The sequence below is a fragment of the Dermacentor andersoni genome, chromosome 1, assembly GCF_023375885.2.
Source record: "Dermacentor andersoni chromosome 1, qqDerAnde1_hic_scaffold, whole genome shotgun sequence".
NCBI lineage: Eukaryota > Metazoa > Arthropoda > Arachnida > Ixodida > Ixodidae > Dermacentor > Dermacentor andersoni.
In genome coordinates, this window is record NC_092814.1 from 200469094 (window position 1) to 200487517 (window position 18424).

Sequence of the window (18424 nt, forward strand, 5' to 3'; positions counted from 1 at the left end):
CGTCAAAACAACAATCAACAAGTTCTTCAAGCCACTGCAGCAATAACACCGGCTGCCCGACGATGCACATGTACATAATAAACCGGCAGTCGGCTGCATACAGAGTTTTTGAACGCCTCTTTTTATAGCCACTTCACTGATGCTGTGGCAGGGTTTCGGAAGCCTGTTACTTCGCCCTTTACCTCTAGATCTGAGAAAAAACAAAAAGGGTGCGTTTTTTTGCATGCATTCATTTTTTCGGACTGCCTGAATTTTTGGACGTTTTTAACGTTCCCTAGAGGGTCCGAAAAATCGGTCGTTGACTGTAGTGGTAGCTCTTCAAAGCCATAACGACTGAAACAAGGTGCCAATAGCAGCAGCAGCAACATGGGCTACACTTGACTATGCCAGAACTCACTCACATGATACTGATGTTGATTGGGCTGTCCTCATGGGATGTTCTGAGAGACTGGCGGTACTGCTAGCTGCTTTGCAGCCGATTTCCATTTTGAGCCCATTTGTCACACGCACACAAATTTGAAGGCAACTTCTAGCAAAAAAAAAAAGTGCGTGTTAGAATTGTGCAAATACGGTAATAATGCAGATTTTTAAAAAATAATCATTTTGAACACTTATTCGAGCTACTGACCTCCCAATTACTAACGTGGTACTGTAACTGCTACCAACGCTTCGCCGCGAAAGACAAATTGAGGGAGAGCTTACTCCGTAGTATTTATCCACGGTTGCGTAGTGCAGCTCGGCTGATGACAAACGGATGAAGATCTGTCCATGTACATAGTACCTAGGCATAATCCCGACATTTTTCTCAGAAATCAAGCATGCGCACGCGCATCAGGAAAAAGTGGCTTATCTCTCGCGTGTCTGCACTGTTGACAAAACGGAAACGTGCTCACCAGGTACAGTCGACTCCCGTTAATACGAAGTTCACGGGGGCCGCAAAAAACTTCGAATTAAACGAACTTCCAATTAAGCCCAAAACACAAAAACAGCGCTTTATTTGTGGTAAAATCAAGTATTTTCTCTAAGAAAAATAGTCGGTCATCTTGCTCTGCTTCTGCTTGCCGAATCGCGCTGCTGAAAGCAAGTTCTGCAGGCTGTAGATATGGCGAAGCGCTTCTTCCGCGTTACCTTCAGCGGCAAAGAAGCGCTCCGCGAGAGCAAGGCCCGCAGCTACAACGGCAGCCTTAGATTGCGGCTCGCCTTCAACGTCATCGTCGCTTTCCTGGGTCGCTTCCTGGGGCCGAATAATCTCTACAATCTCGCCGTCACCGCACCGCACGTTTTGACCGCCTTGTCTACGGCGACGTAATCTTCAAAATTGACGTTCCCGAGAGCATCACCAAAATCGGTGCCGTCAAGCTCGCTTGTTGACGCTTCCTCCGCTGAAATTTCAGAGGCATCCAAAGAAAAGCTGCCACAAAACCGCAAGCCCTGAAGCAGTTTGCGATTGTTTCTTGCTTCACACGATCCCATGCTCGCGCTAACATGTGGATGGCACTGAGCAGGCTCACCTCGTATTTTGCAAAGTTATCCATACACAAAATCATGCGCTCAAGGAGGTGCCGCCTGTACAGGACTTTAACATTCTTGATGATGCCTTGGTCCATTGGCTGCAAAACAGCCGTTGTGTTTGCAGGCAAAAATGCGAGTCGTATTGCACTCAAGGCTGGCACATTCACGTGAGCGCTGCAGTGATCGACAAGGAACAACACCTTGCGGTTCGAAGAAGCAAACTTGCGGTCCAATTTGCTTATCCAGCTCTTGGAGATTTCAGCCGTCATCCACGCTTTTTTGTTGGCCTCATAGTCCACAGGCAGCGTCTTCACGCCTATAAAACATCTCAGCTTCGCGGCTTTCCCGATCACAAGTAAGCGACATCGTTCCGTGCCAGTCATGTTTGCCGCGATCAGCACCGACATTCCCTCCTTGCTGCGTTTGCCCCAAGCACAGTCGTCGTCGTTGAATGTCAGGGTCTTCTCTGGTAGAAGCCGATAGAAGAGTGCAGTCTCATCTGCATTAAAGATGTCTTCCGGTCTGTACTCGGCGAGATATTCACGCAGCTTTCCGTCCTTCCACGTGGCGCATGTTTCCTGGTTAACGGACGCCTTTTCACCACACACGCTCTTGAAAACCAGGTCATGGCGATCTTTAAAGCGCGTCAGCCATCTATCTGACGAAACGAAGTCATCGATCCCCAACATTGCTGCAAGCGTTCAGGCTTTCATCGCAACGATGTCTCCGCTGAGAGGAAGTTTGTTGCTCCTGGCCTTCCTAATCCAAACCAGCAGAGCCTTCTCCAACTCTGGGTAAGCGCCGGAGCGCATTCACTTCCGAGAAGTGTTGAACCTGTCGTTCTCAAATGCATCCATTATTGTGCGCTTTTTCTTGATGTAGTTTGAGAGCGTGTTCGGCTTGATCCCGTACTTCCGCGCTATGTCTTGTTTGGCGGCACCTCCCTTCTCAACTTCCTTCAAAACCTCGACCTTCGTTGCCAGGTCGAGCATGCGATAAGAGCCACGGTTTGCCATGGTTATAAACACTGCGACTGGGTACAGTCAATTCCAAAGCGTAGGATCACCCGTGGAACAACCTAGCCAACAAGCTACCCGCACAAAGGCGCTCGACCAACACACGCCTCGACATACGCTGCGCACGCTGCTAGACTAATCTCGCGCCATCTCGCCACTGCCAGTATGGATCGCTGCGTGCACCTATGGCACCCGCGTGGCCTCCGCGATCAGCTCCAGCCACGCGCGGCAGCCGCACGTGGCTTCCGGCGGGAGCCCCTTTGCCTCCGGCCGGAGTTGATCGCGGGGGCCACGCCAGCCGTAGCAATGAATAATCGCGCCACTCCAAGAAGGATGGCGTTGCGGACGACTGCGATGGCGATGACACCAACGCGGAGCACGGAGCTGTTGCAGCACTTGAAAAATTGCACATTCTACCGAAGAATGACGGTCACCTCGAGGATCCCGGCTGAAAATTAACTTCCAATTAAACAATATTACTGGATGAGGACTTCGAATTATCGAGCGATTTCTTCCATAGGATTACATGCAAAACTGACGGGACCAGCACTTCACTTCTAATTAACCAAAAATTCCAATTAAGCGGCTTCGAATTACCGGGAGTCGACTGTACTGCTGAAAGGTGCATGAAACATGAACTAAAGAGCAGAGTTTCCCTTCCGATTCAGACGTCGCACTGCAATTTCATTAGAAGAGTTGACATTGAGAAACTGTTCACACCGGTTGCTATATGGTTGTCCTCTGTTTCTATTTATTGCAAATTATGCCCGATGCTGATAAGAACGGAGGTTGATGCAAGATGATGAGTTCCCCCTGCTGGCAAGAGTGATGCTGGGCCCTGATGAGGCTGTTGCCAAACTGTTCATCATGAACAGAGAGAACACCAACGAAATACCTTATGAGGCAAGTGGGCGTCTCTGCCATTGGAGTTTAATTCTTTTCCTTTAGCATTTATTCACCCTGAATTTTTTTCAAATTTTATGCATGTGGTGACATTGCCTTGTTTGCTTTAGCATACGCTGCTTGTTTCAGCATCCAATGCCATTTCAATTATTGAGTGTGGTTTAATTTAGAGATGTGTTTAATTATATCACCTATTGAATGCTCAAAAGGACTGCATGAGACAGCGACAATGCCTTGTCACGCATATTTTTAAGATGATGTGGGTCAAAAGAAAACATCTTTCTCCAAATATATTTTAGATTTTTGTTTTCATGTTTCTACAGGGTGTCTACGAACCGGGAATTCTCAGGGATTTTGGGTAGTCTGAAATACCCAGGGAAAACTCTGGGAATTCGTGCTTCTATCAGGGAAAATTAGCTGTAATTTTATTGAAAGGAAACGAAAGTCGCGGTAATGCTGGCGCGAGTAACAGAGTGGAATCGCAACGAATTGTCTTTGATGGCATGTTGTTGGCTGGAGGAGTTGCCGTTGTACAGTCAACGGCCGACTTTCCGGATGCCCGATAATTCGGACGGCTTTGCGGCACCACCATGTACCCCATAGAACATTTCTGAAAACGTATCTGAAGTTTTGGATGCAAGAACCCTTTGCTGTCCGAAACATCACTAATCAAAGCCACCACTGCTGCCATTTTGATTACCTCGCCGCCTCGAACCGGCGCTCTCGCTGGCAGCCATAGCCACCACTGCGGCAACGCTAGGCCTAGCTGCTTCGATGTTCGCTATTAAGCTTCTTGCCGTTGGGTGCTGTGTTTTTCATTGAAAGAATTCGCCACTGTGAGCAATGGCACCGACTCCGCCTTTGGGGTCCTCACGATTGGCTTCGAAGCTCGGAAGGCATAGTGCGTTGCATAATGCCGGTTTCCAAAAGTCAGCTGCGTCTCAATACAGCTATGTTACGCTGTGAAGCATGCGCAAAAGTATTGCGGTGAAGCATAACGAGCGTGGGGAGGGTCAATGGTCACGGGACACAGTATGTATTCCTTATTTATACACGCATGCACCCGCCATCTCCTGTCACAGTACGAGCACCAGTATGCCTAATAAGTGTACTGGTGGGCCTTCAGAGCTTTTTAGGATATGCCTGTGGTGATTTGAGCCCTTAAAGGCAATAAAAGAAAAGACATGCGTTCATTTTTTGGAACTGCCAGTTTTTTTTGTACATTTTTGCGGCCCTGAAGGAGTTCGAAAAATCGGACGTTGACTGTACAACTGTCCAACAGGATGCATCAAATTGTCTGTGGGGTGAACGCCTGGCGAAAGGAGGACAAGAACACAAAGGACCTACACGTTGAGGAATGAACTGGAAAGGAAGCGTGCCGTCGCTTCTTTGAAGGAGCTTGAGCTCAAAAAACAAAGTGTTGGCTGATGCCAAGGTGTAGGTGTCCCTCGTCCAAACTAAAATAAACTCTTAAAAGCAGTGAAACTCAACACTGAGGCGTTGTGTGCGGGCTGAGAGTATGTCAGCTGAGGCTTACTTACCAGCTGTTACGAGAGAACCTTACTTGTGACAAAATTCAAGCCTCATACCAATGAGCTTGCTATCAGTTGATAGAAATAGCTCATATTTGAAAATATTTGCTTCTGTATGCATCTCCTTTTTATTCGTATTTGAGGATGTTCAGCTTGATTTGCAATGGGTTTTACCCCTTTTCTTTTTTTGAAGATATTTTATTCACTGGTGCATTTTACTAACCCCTCTCTTCTATTTTATTTTGGAGTAAAATAAACGCTACTCCTTACTATTAGAACTGGATTAAGTCGTTTTTCTTTTAAAATTTTTTAACGTGCTTCCTAGAGATTGACACCACTGGCAGACATGGTGTCAGCCCATCTTGACATAAAACAAAGTTCGGGGTCACTCAGGGAGTTCCGAGAAGGCACTCAACCTGGAAAACTCGAGGAATTGGGAAATGTCAGCTTGGTAGACACCTTGTTCTAAAGCTATCCTCGCATCCTGCACGCCGCATAGATAATCAAAATTCAACCTAGGGACACTGTAAACGTAGTTGTGCTAAGCCTGCCATTTGACACACTGGTTCTTTGCATTACTGTGACTCAGTCAGAAAGGACAGAAAACCGTGTGGTATGTTGGGTATAGTCGTCATTAATTTCATGTTCCAACACAAAATAGCAAGACAAAACACATTTTTTGCAGTGTCTTGGCATCACTACCCAGCATTCAAGTACATTTTTCTTGTTTTGCAATATTGGCTGGTTTTTGTAGTCATGTTGTAGTGTTTTGCTTGCTTAAAATATCTGTACACATGATTAAATTTTGCATTCATACCTTCAGTATGCATAGTTTACAATATGTCTGGTGTATATAAAAGCAATTCCTGCAAAAGGACTCTGAAATAAAGGCATTCAAAATTGTCAACTTTTTGAAAGATGCATCTTTTATCGATAGATTCTAGCTCTTTGATTGCACCCTTAAGGAACAAAAGAAATTAAGGAACAAAGCAAGATATGGCATGAGCGATGTGGAACATCCGCGCCGCTTGCCGACCCCAAGCCCAAGAAGAAGAGCCTACTCCCTGTCGTGCCCGATTAACCCCACCATTAGGCGGCATTTGCAGCGCAGCACTCACGCCCTCTTTCGTAATATGTTGCAACCACACCGACCACTGCCGGCGCTTAGCTACGGGGAGAAGCCAGGTTGCAGGAGATGCGTGAGCCATGCGGGGAAAACAACATCAGGGGACGCGTGAGAGTCTAGCATTCCCCATGTCGCTTTAAACAAAAAGCACAGTAACTACATAGAACAAATTACAGCTCCTGGAGGAACAAACACATTGATCATTTCCTCATGTATTATAACCCTGGCCTTATTGAGAAGAATACAGTCAAAAGTCTGTTACAATGGACCCTCGTAATCCAGCTACAAAAGTTTGTTGAATATACAAGGTACGCACTATCTAAAGAATGCTTACTTCATTAAGCAGTATGAAGGAACGCAAGGTCGTGCGGTGTGGACTACAACATAGTTGAAGTTGGCTCACAGTCCTTTGTATTCTTATGTGTCAATTTGCTTTATGTTCGCATGTAAGATCTGCACCTTTAATAAAGTAAGCATTTGTTTGGATACTGTTTGCACATATTGTTGACATTCTTCCCATAACATTATGTATAGTAATCCCCAAGGTATTGGTGCCACACTCCTGGGCAAACTCTTACTCGGGAATCCAGGCCATACCTGCTTTAGTTCTACTCCCTGCTACGTAGCTGCTCCGTGGTCCATATGTCAAAATTGGTCCGTATGTCAAAATTTTTTTTAATAGATAATTTCTGCCTTTTGAACATAAAACTAAACCAAATTGAAAGAAAATGTCGATGCAGTATGATTGGAACCCCCCCACCCATGACACATTAGCTTGATCCCAAACAGCATGTGCAAGCAACTTGGCCACAACCATGCTTGCATCACACGTCTGAGGAGTGGCGTTATAGAGATACAATGCTGGGTAAATATTTTCATCTACACATGCTGGTGCCATATCCTCAGGCCAACCACTACAAGCATGCGTGCCTTGGATGAATTCTGAAGGTGTGTTGTTGCTGTCGGTGCCATGCCACCAAAGCATAGGCTGATCATCATGCATGCGAAACACCTAAGGCTAGAAGAAGACGCTTGCAGAAACTACTGGAGGCAGCTAACGTATGATGTTCCCTGCGCTCCTGCAGAACAGCACACATTTAGCTCCGAGATCATTGAGTGGTGCACTCTCGCATGTGACATCAGAGGGGGGACTCCACTGGCACTCGCTTCCTGCATGAAGGCAACGTGACACTGTCGGTTGATCTGCTCTGCTCAAGTTTTTGAAATTTAAGTCTGCAGGTCTTTAAAACAGTATACAGTGGAACCCCGGTTATACGTCCCCCGGTTTTGCAACGACCCGGGTTCTATGACAGATTAGCGCAGTCGCGGCGAAGTCCCCATAGAAGCAATGCATTAAAAACCCTGGTTATCCGACTCAATTTTACACCTCACCCGCGTTATACAACAACCCTCGCGAAACGCGGGACGGAACGATAGACGAAAGAAAAGGGCCACGAGTCTCTCCCTCTCTTCTCGATGGCGTCGCCGCTCGTCGCGTTGGGGAAGCGTTTCTCTCCCCCCCCCACCAGCAGCCGCCTGCGACGCCCGCTGTGCTGAAATAGTGGCTTTTCTTCTCCACAATCACTTTCTCCCTCTCTTCTCGTCGCGTTGGAGAAGCGTTTCTCTCCTTCCAGTTTCCCAGCAGCAGATCGCCGACAAGGTAGCGCGGAGAGGCCTAGGTTTATCACGTGTTCTCCGTCGTAATCCTAGCGACCAGCGTTCAGCAGAGGTTTTGAGTTTGTGGAGCAACGCAACGCACGATGTCCCGAAAGCGGACAGTTCTGTCGCTCGGCGATAAGTTGAATATTCTCGAGGAAGCGGAAAAGCCTCATGGAGCCACGAAAGCCAGCATTGCCCTTAACCTTAAGATACTCGAATCTTCGCTTAAGACGATCCTGGCAAACAAAGCGGTGATATTGCAGAATGCCAACATGTTCGGGCTCAAGTGGAAAGCGGCAAAAGGACAGCATGAGAAGTTAGAAAAAGTTATCGTCAAGTGGCTGCATCAAGCACGGAGCTCTGCGATCAATGTTGACGGCGCCATTATAAAAGAAAAGGCGAACCTTGCGGCATTGTGTCTGGGCATCGATGACTTTCAGGCATTGAACGGGTGACTGGATCGCTTTAAAAAACGAAATAGGTTTGTGTACAGCTGCTTCTGCGGAGAAAGCACTTCCGTGGACATTTCGACGGTGAATGAGTGGATGGAGTCGCTGCCGGAGATGATTGCTGCATACAAGCCCTGTGACGTTTTCAACGCCGATGAGAGCGGTATTTGTTACCATATGCAGCCCGAGGAAACCCTTGCGTTTAAGGGTGACAGCTGTGTGTAGTAAAGAACGTGTGACGGCACTATTCTGTGCTAACGAGAACGGTTGAGAGGTTGCCCGTGCTCGTTGTTGGAAAGTTTGCAAAGCCACGGTGCTTTAAGAACTTGAAGACACTGCCGTGCAGCTACAACTTCAACAAAAAGGCATGGATGACGTCTTCGCTCTTCAGCAATTTTTTGCAGCAGCTGGATAACAAAATGGGTGCTAAGACGAGGAAAATATGGCTTTTCGTGGACAACGCACCGTGCCACCTACCCGACACGTCCAGCCTGAGGAACATAAAGGTTTTTTTTTTTTTTTTTCTGCCAAACTGCACAAGCCAGCTGCAGCCACTGAATCATTAAGTGCATCAAGCAAGGGTACTGGAAGCGGTTAGTGCAGCGTCGGCTGGCGGCTATGGAGCGCAGCGAGTCGGAAAAAAAGATCACTGTGCTTGACGCCATGCATTTTATTGCCAGTTCGTGTAATGCAGTGTCGCAAAGCACAATCGCTAACTCATTCAAGCACTGTGGCTTTAAGCGAGAGACTGCCTCCTCTGCTGGGGACTCAACAACCTCGATGCCACTCAAGGCCAATGCAGGCTTCGCCAACGACGATTTCGAGGGTTTAAACCTCACCATGACCTTCGCCAAGTACGTAGAAGCTGACGACAATGTTGCCATCTGCGGTAAGGTGTCACGCACCGAGGAGGCTTTGCCTAGTGCCGACACCGCTGCGACATCGGATGAGGACAATGACGCCACAGATGCCGTGCCTGTGCCTACCACATTTGCCGAGGTGCTACGGCACATAGACGGCATCTGGAACTTCATCTGTTCATGCAACGCTGCAGAGGACCTCCTTTTGGATGTTGCCCAACTTGAGCGAAAGCTCCTGGTTCATAGATCAAACAAGGTCCAAAAGAAACTTACCGACTTTTTTTAAAGTTCGCGCCGGCTGGCGGGAATCGCGGCAGTGGGCAGTGGAGTGCCGTAAAGGTTCGTTTGAATAAAGCATGATTGGTACCTGTACTGCAGCATTAATTCATATTGCATTTACATTTTTGGTAATTTGGGTTTCCAAGCCCTGCAGAGTACGTTAGTTTTCATTGAATTTTCTCATAAATCCGTCGTGCGAGATAAGTAATATGTTTATAGGCATACTTTATGTTCGGATTTTACGACACTTTTTTGCGGTCCCGAGAAAGTCGTATAATCGGGGTTCCACTGTATACGGAATGTCCAGGACACTATTTCCTGCGAAATATCAGGCGGAGTCGCTGCCATCACAACACTTAGTGTGGATAGCTCCTGACGCTGTGTATGCATGTGCATACACATACGTGTACGGAGTTGGTTTTTCATCATTGCCGTTATGTTGTCATGGCCCACTCATAATGATTTGTCGGCCATTTCTTGATGATGAACTGCAGCATTTGGCCTTACGCTACTGTGCCCGTGCTGTAATACTGTGTTTGTCTGTGCATCGCAGTGCTGCGTGTTTGGTCGCCCACTCCGTTGGCCACAGACTTATAATTTGTTGCTGCCCATCACATTAAGCAAATCATAAAAGACGTTTGCTGCCATTCTCACAAAATGTGGTCTAGAACGTCTGATAGAAAATCGCATAAAATTAGTGGACAAAACCGTTGCGTAGTATTACATAGCTGCAGTACTGACATTCACGAGATCATTTTAATTAAACTGGATTACTTCCACCGTGACAGCTTGCTCCTCCATGTTAGTCAGCTCAGCATAACCCTTTCTTTCTGAGCTCCATCTGCCGTGGGCAGCAAGCACATCTTGCAGGTGAGGTTGGACCAGTGATGAGAATTAGTGCTATAAAAACAGGTGCGCTAAACACACTTGAAAAAATGGGAGAGATAGAGAATTGGGGAAGACGACCTACAAATGCGCAATAAGATGTGCACAGGCATTCCTGTGTTTTCTTTCTTCTATATATATAACTCTATTCTTATTCTTACCCTAATAAAGTGATAGCTTCTGAATGGTCTCCGATAGTTTGAAAATGCGTTGAACAGAAATCATCTGATGCTAGCCTAAACAAATATTGTTGTATTAAAACGTGGTAATGAGATTTACTTGCAAGAAAATGGTGTGCACAATGCTTGACGATTTCGAAACACAATAGAGCGTGGTGCAACTAATGTTCGAGATATTTAGAGTTTTCTGGTCAGAAAAAGTTTGATATACACAACACCAAGAGAGCAGAATTAGCAAAATTAAAGATTTGTGTTGAACTGCAATGCCACTTAGTTGGCGCAAAATTTTCCGATTGGGCCCTTTAATCTTGCTTCATTCCCAAAGCTGTGTAGACTCATTTAATCGCTCGGCGGAATATTTTAAGACTGAGTCATGAGATTGTGTCCCTGCCAGAGAGAGTGTTAGTGTTGGGAAAATGTTTTCATAAAAAAGTTATATTCTGGATTTTCATGCGTCAAAACCGCCTTATGATTATTAGGCACACCGTAGGGGAGAACTCGACAATAATTTTGACGATCTGTGGTTCTTTAACGTGCATCTAAATTTAATCGTGTGCAAGCGTTTTTGCATTTTGCCCCCATCGAAATGTGGCTGCAGCGGCCAGGGTCGAATCGGCGACCTCGAGCTTAGCAGCGCAGCGCCATAGCCACTAGGCTACCGCATCGGGTGGTGATATGGAAGATACACTAAGTATACAATGTTGTCTTCCTAGTGGTGTCATTTATAAAACTACTAACACGAAAAAATACAGACAGTAATCGGAGAGCACAAGGCTACGCGAGCATGCAGTTGGAGCACGAGCAAACACATGAAAATGCAACCCGCCGTGGTTGCTCAGTGGCTATGGTGTTGGCCTGCTGAGCATGAGGTCGCGGGATCGAATCCCGGCCACGGCGGCCGCATTTCGATGGGGGCGAAATGTGAAAACACCCGTGTACTTAGATTTAGGTGCACGTTAAAGAACCCCAGGTGGTCGAAATGTCTGGAGTCCTTCACTACGGCGTGCGTGCCTCATATTCAGAAATTGGTTTTGGCACATAAAACCCCATAATTTAATTTTAATTCACATGAGAATGCAGCCATTTTAGCTGGAGTGTAGCAGACGACAAAGGTAAGTCCCCTGACTGAAGTCAACCCAGCGTCGTCCGCAGTGCTGCAATTGGTCACACTCAAGGCGATTAGCCAAAGCTAGAGATAAAGGAGTGGTGTGTTCAACGCAAGGCTTGCCGTCATTTTATTGTTTTGCTAGTTGATTCAAACCTCGGCCATCATCGCTGTATTTTCAAGCCCTAGGCTCTAGAAGTGCCTGATGAGCAAAACATGAACAAGGTGAAAAAAAAGGAGCCAACGTTTTAACAAGTGGACTTGTGGTCTTCTTCAAGCCTTGAAGAAGGCAAGTCCATTTGTCGAAACGTTGGCTCCTGCTTTCACCTTGTTCGTGTTTTGCTCATCGTCTTTAATTTCCATCTCCCGCCTTCCCCCTGTTTTCCCTGGTGTAAAGTAAGTCTCAGCCATTTGGCTTGACACAATGAGTGTTTTTGGCTGAAGTCAGACAGTACTATATACAATTATGCCAGAAGGCGATTGACATGATTACATTGGGAAAGTAAACTTAGAAAAGCAACATGAAGAGCTTGAAGCATTTGTCCAACTCAGAAGCCACTTAGCTGCAAGAAATTTGCAGCTCTTTCCTCTCCTTTTTCTTCGCTGCAGGAATTTTCTCCCTCTCCTTTTTCTTAGCTGCAATTTCTTGCAGCTAAGAAAAAGAGATTTCGCTGTTTTTCAGTGTATGTGTACAAATCATGTTTTTCTCCCTCCTTGAATTTTGGCCGTTGGCATCCTTGAAATTCTTGAATTTTGAGTCAAGTTCTGTGTGAACCCTGATACTGCCTTGTTTAAGAGTCTAAGACCAGCATATGACAAAATCATAACCAATATGAAAAGGTTAAAGTACTGTGAAAACTAATGCATTAAGTTGACTGGTCACTGATCAGATGAGACATTCGCCTGGCTCTGTAGTCATACTCGTTGCCACCTTCCCCATTCCTTTGTGGTCATCTTCATAGTTTTTATGATTCCTGAGCCACTAAGCAAGAAATTAAGCATTCATAAAGAAATGTGTTTTTGGACATACTAGTTGGATCCTGTCCAAAAGTTTCCATCTTGACTTGCAGCTACCAATTTTTAGGAGCAAGTGCACCATCACCGTGATGAAATCTTTACTTAAGGTTTTGCATTGAGTTTGATGCAGTTTTCTTTCTAGGTTGCACAATATCTCAACTTCAGTGAAGTGGAACTGACAACATTTATCAAAAAGTTTCATGAAGAGGAGGACAGGGAAGTGGAAAAGATAAAGAACAAGTCAGTTACCTTTGTTTGCTTGCTTGCTTGCTTGCTTGCTTATTGTCACTGATGACAATCGTGATAACGTCGCTTAGGATGGAACTTTATTAAGCTGGTCTATTTCGAGGTCCTGTCATGTCTGTCTTAAACAGAGTCTGCTGTGTAGACTACCCTGCTCACATTCACAGCTGATTGTTGTGCAATAGTGAATGACTCTTTGGCTTGCATGGATGAAAGAAGCCTCCATTTAGTAAAGTGGGTCTCTCTTCTATTTCTCACTTTTCTGTGTCTATGCAGTTGATCCCGGATATATAAATCCTGGATGTATAGAATTATTGCCTATATTGAACGTTTGTAACATCCCCTGAAAATCCCATGCAAAAGTATAACACTGTATACGTGTATATCGAACTCGCGTTCAACGTACCGTGTCCGTGCAAGTGCACTTCTAGAGGGTACACGCAATCACCTCTCATGCTGTTGGAAATATTTCATGCCAATGAATTTGAAACAGCACCGTTTCGGCAGACACTGTAAAACAAGACATTGAATCTGATAGGCAGTACATGTCACGGTGGAAAAATGAGCACGGTGCATGCCTCAGTTTTGCAGGCTGTGCATATGGATGGATCGTGCCAACTGTGGCCATTTGTTAACTGCAAGAGCAATACAGTATACTGCTTCAAGAATGCAAAAGGCCTCCCAGTCCGATGCACGTTCCACAAGAAAGTGTGGATGACACTCAATCTTTTCACTGAGGGGTTCTGGCTGGGCATGGGATGCCAAATTAGATATGTCTGTGCTTCTGGGTCTGTCTTGTTGACCAGGGCTCTCCACGAACAGCATTTTATGATTCTGCGAGCGGTCAAACGAATCTGGCCCCACCCCCTACTTCAACAGGTTTTTTTTACATTACAGTTATGATTAAGAGAACCACTGCATGCCACATCGAACTTCGCAGAAAGACCATCACAGCACAGGTGAGCAAGACTCGTCACTGTGTGATGTGCAGATTGGCGACTCGGACAACCGAGCCCAGCCATGCCAGCATCAGTGCACCGGCTCTACTAAGGCAAGTGATGTGGCCTCACGCAGTCGGGCAAACACTCTACGGTTGTAGGGTGTCCGAGAATTCTACATCGACATGCCAGACATCTGGTTCATCCAGTTGGACAGCCATTTCCTTCTCAACAAGATTTCGGGCTCTGGCTGTGTTCCAGGCTCTGGCTGTCATCCCTGAGCCCCGACATCCTCGCGGACTTGCGGGCAGCCGTCCTTGCTCACTACGTAACCTCGAGTGCTCACTCACAACTACTCTCGCCATTTGAACCGTTGCGTCATTCCACATCTTGTCGGCCCACATCGCCTGTGACCACCCTTGCCGATCATCAGTATGCGCCGGTCTTTGCATCAAACCTCTACTCGGTCTGTGAGCCTCCTTCCCAGCTCAAAGGCACCTGCGCGGCGGCGCTAAGGAATTCACTGGGCCAAATGCAAGCATTTTGAGCTACTCTACGGCCCACCGCTCTCCTTCCTTGGACGTTCCTGCAAGCTGTCCACTTTCCGTTCGGGGGCACTCACTCATCATTGATTCAGAGGCTCAGCCATGCACCGGCTCCACTAGGTGCAGATTTCGCATTTGCAGGCATGGCGATGCCGCAAGCACAACCTTTGCGATGCTTTCAGCGACCACCGCAACCCTGATGCTATCGGCATTCAAGATTTCACCGCAAGCAGTAGCAAGCGAGCCGTCCAATGTTCTGTGCTCACACCTTCCATGGATACATGGCCTACCGAAGTTTTGCAGGAGCAGCTCTGCCATCTGGCTTTTTCAGTTTGAGCATCACTTCTACATTTACATCGTGAGTGCCTAACACTTGCGCTATCTCTACGCAAGTCGGTCTACTTTTGGAGCTCTGACTTCTACAGGCTTGGGCATCTACGAAAACCTGCGGCAGGTCACGATTTCGCACTACAGCATCACTGTGGATCTGCCTCACTCACAACCTATGCTGCCGGTGCTGCCTGGTACATCTCTCCCGGACTGCGTGAACCCGACAGTACCAACAACACCATCTGCACACTCTCTGCACACCATCTGCACACCATCTGGACTTCTTTACCTGGACTTTACCGTTGGATTTTGTTTTAGTCGCTCTTCTCTCAAGGAGGGGGTCCCTGTAGCAGCGTAACTATCCCCTCCGAAGCCGGCGAAGAAGCGAGCCCACATTCAGGTAGCGCGAGAACAGAACATGCTAGTACGCTTGACCTGAGCGATCACAGTGTCGGCTGCTGCCGGAGATCCCGCTGCACTCTGGCTGGTCAGCCCAAATAAACCGTGGCCACGGCGGCCACCTCTTTGTGCCGCCTCTCACAATGACGCAATAATCTAGCTGGTCGACTCGTTGCCAACGTATGATGATCTTCCATTTAAACGGCTTATTGTAAAGGGCGTGCGACATCGCACATATCCATAGCATGTCCATGCTGTCATGGCCATCTTGGTCGCGTTGGAAAGAACTACTACGATTTCCCGCCTATTCGCTATTTAAAAATACCGCACCGAAAAAAAGTCCCAGCATGCGACCCCACTCGCCCATTCAGTGCACATGACTAAATAAAGTCCTGCAATTGGCTTGGGCGGCTGGCGTCGTCTGCTACGGCGCGCGGACCTGCTTGAAAAGCGAACCGCGACACCATTTTGCAAGCCGCTAGCATAGCGTGTAGTGATGTCAGAATGTCAGAAGTTTGCCACTCGAAACAAGTCTGGCAAGAAAAGAAAGCGAGCGCACTACAACTTCGAAAAGTGCTCCGACCATGCCGAAAAATGTAGTGACAACCACCCGCCTGTGGTTTCAAGCGACGGCTGCGATGCGGGATGCAACGGACCTGGCGAGAGCGAGCAGGCCTAACGACGTCGCCGGCTGATAAGTGATCGCAGGAGCAGCGTTCGGCATGACACAAAAATGGTGCAATCAGCAGAATTGCTCCAACGGCAGAAGCAAGCAGGGGAAAACCTCCAACGACTGGTGGGAATTGGACATGTGTATGAGCGTCAACGACGGTGCAGACGGGCCGGCGGAGATGAAGTCATGCTTTTGTGTTACCAGTGCGAAAGCGATAAGCACTTTGGTCTCACGTCTAAAGTGCAGTCTCTGGGGCGGCTCCGTGACTTTTGACTCAGAGGAGCCACACTACGGCCTTGCCGTCAAGCTTCTCTCCATTTGTGAAAACTGCGGCAGTGGGTTTTCCGAGTGGAGCTCGCCACACGTGAAAAACAGCAAAACGGTCAACCCCTTCATAATGAACATTCTCACCGCTCATGCGATGATTAGCACTGGAAATCAACAAACCGCAATGAACAACGTTTTTGCTGCAATTAATATCTCTCACCGTGGCCTTCATAACAAAACGTGGCAAGGCTATCTCAAGCAGAAGCTGGAGCCGGCGTTGGCGTCTGCTGCCCAAAAGCTGATGGGCATGTGTGCGCGATCAGTGAAGTCATTGTATAATGACTTGAAACTTGCGTACTCCGGGAATACAGTCAACGACTGAATTTTCGGACGCCCAAATTTTCGGACATGCCTGATATTTCGGACGTCTTGGCGGCACCGCCACAAGCCCCATAGAATCAATGTATAAGGACATCTGAAGTTTCAGACGCTCGAACCCCCCGCCGTCCAATTTTCCGGACTTTTTGGCTCCTCGCACAGCGCCCTTGCGAAGGAAATCGACTTGCAGCCCAAGCATATCACCGCTTTTAACCACAACTAGCCGAATCTAGCCGTCACACACCTATTTGGTCTGGCCACGCTGGCTATGTTCATCGCCGCAAATGGCCGCACTTCCGCCTCCGGCGGAGTTTCCAGAGCGGCGCTATATAGGTGTTCTGTGGTGCTATTTCGTTTGTTTGCGCAGGCCACGTTTTGGCTAGCGTGGTGTGTGGTTGTGCTGTTATGTCAAGTGTGCTCTGCGACGCTAGGCCTAGGTGCTTCGACGCTCGTCAGCGAACTCCACTGTTCGCAACTTGAGGATTTCGCTTGCCTTCGATGGCCCCCACTTCGTCTTCGTCGTCCTCGCCGATGGCATCGAAGCGCGGAAAGCAGTACTGTACCCACGGAAATAACTTTTGAACAGTTTGTTGACGCTGACAACGAGCTCAACTTCTGCGCAGAACTGACTGACGAGGGAATAGTCCGTCAGGTTGTGGGGGATTCAGTAGACTCCGATGTTGAAAATGAGGAGCCAATGCCTGCGCCGCCTACAAGCGCCCACTTGACGCGAGCACTGTTGACTCTTTCATCGGTGTATAGTGCTGACATGACCCTTGCTCAGATCGAGGTGAATATGATCGCATGCAACCGGAACGCCGTCCAAACAATCAACAAGTTCTTCAAGCCACTGCAGCAATAACACTGGCTGCCCGACGATGGACATGTACATAATAAACCGGCAGTCGGCTGCATACAGAGTTTTTGAACGCCTCTTTTTATAGCTTGTTCATTGATGCTTTGGCAGGGTTTCGGAAGCGTGGTACTTCGCCCTTTACCTCTAGATCCGAGAAAAAAAGAAAAGAGGTGCGTTTTTTTGCATGCATTCATTTTTTCGGACTGCCTGAATTTTCGGACGTTTTTACGTTCCCTAGAGGGTCCGAAAAATCGGTCGTTGACTGTATAGCGGTATCCTACGATGGCTCGTGGATGATGCGCGGCTATTCGTCGCACATTGGAGTCGGCACGGTCATCGAACTGTTCTCCGGACTTGTGCTCGACTACATTGTCCTGAGCAACTTCTGTGCTGGGTGTGTGCGCAGCCTGAAACCTGGTGACCTGGACTACCAAGATTGGAAGGCAAGCCATATATGCCAAAAAAAACACAGAAAGAAAAGCAGGGGAGATGGAAGTTGAAGCAGCGCTTATACTGTTCCAGAGGTCACTTCAGCTGCACAAACTGAGGTACACCACAGTCCTTTCAGATGGTGATAGTTGCGCATTTCTTGCTCTCAGACAGGCTAAAGTGTATGGCTTTGTGCCAGTCGAGAAGGAAGATTGCATGAATCACGTCCAATAAATAATGGGGACTGCTTTGCACGCTCTCGTTGCCGAACACAAGTGCTCTGCTTCTAAAACACTTGGTGCACGACTGTGCTCTGTGATTCTAGGACGGCAGTGAAAAATTACGCCAGAGCAAGGGTGTGTGGTGAAGCCGCGCGTGTGTTGCGTGTGGTCGATCTCGCGAGTGAAAGTCGGTGTGTGGTGATAAAGTGGTTTCCGGCCTACATGGGCAGTGATGTGTCGGATCGTGGCAATGCTAACCACAACGAGACGGCGAACGCGGCGGCGCAAGGACTAACCAACCGTGCCGCTGCTACTACAGCCGACCCGTCGCGGTGGTGGGAAACCAAGGACAATATGACTTCCTACAACAAAATTGTGAAATGGTACCAACTAGAGCTAAGGACTATCCCGCCACCTCATCCGGGCTTGACCCGTAAGGAGGCGGTTTTATATCGACATTTTCAAACGGGGTCGTTATTCACCCCGGTGCTGATGAGGCACGTGTGTCCAAGTGTTTATTATGAAAGTGATCTGTGTTGTGTGTGCCAAAAGGAAAGAGCCGCTGCAGCTCACATCCTTTGGGACTGTGCTAAGAATCCGCAAGAAGCTGCAACGATAACAGC

The 18424-nt window shown here is 47.6% G+C and overlaps 1 protein-coding gene across 3 annotated transcripts in view; it reads left to right on the forward strand.

The window, feature by feature from the left end:
• Rassf (Ras association family member) overlaps positions 1-18424 on the forward strand; it is a 60270-nt gene that overhangs the window by 33272 nt on the left and 8574 nt on the right. For all 3 annotated transcript variants that reach the window (XM_055062959.2, XM_055062960.2, XM_050194802.3), the window contains 2 exons: positions 3310-3431; positions 12665-12762. In XM_055062959.2, the coding sequence (XP_054918934.1) occupies positions 3310-3431; positions 12665-12762 (220 nt within the window). The remainder of the gene's footprint in view (positions 1-3309; positions 3432-12664; positions 12763-18424) is intronic.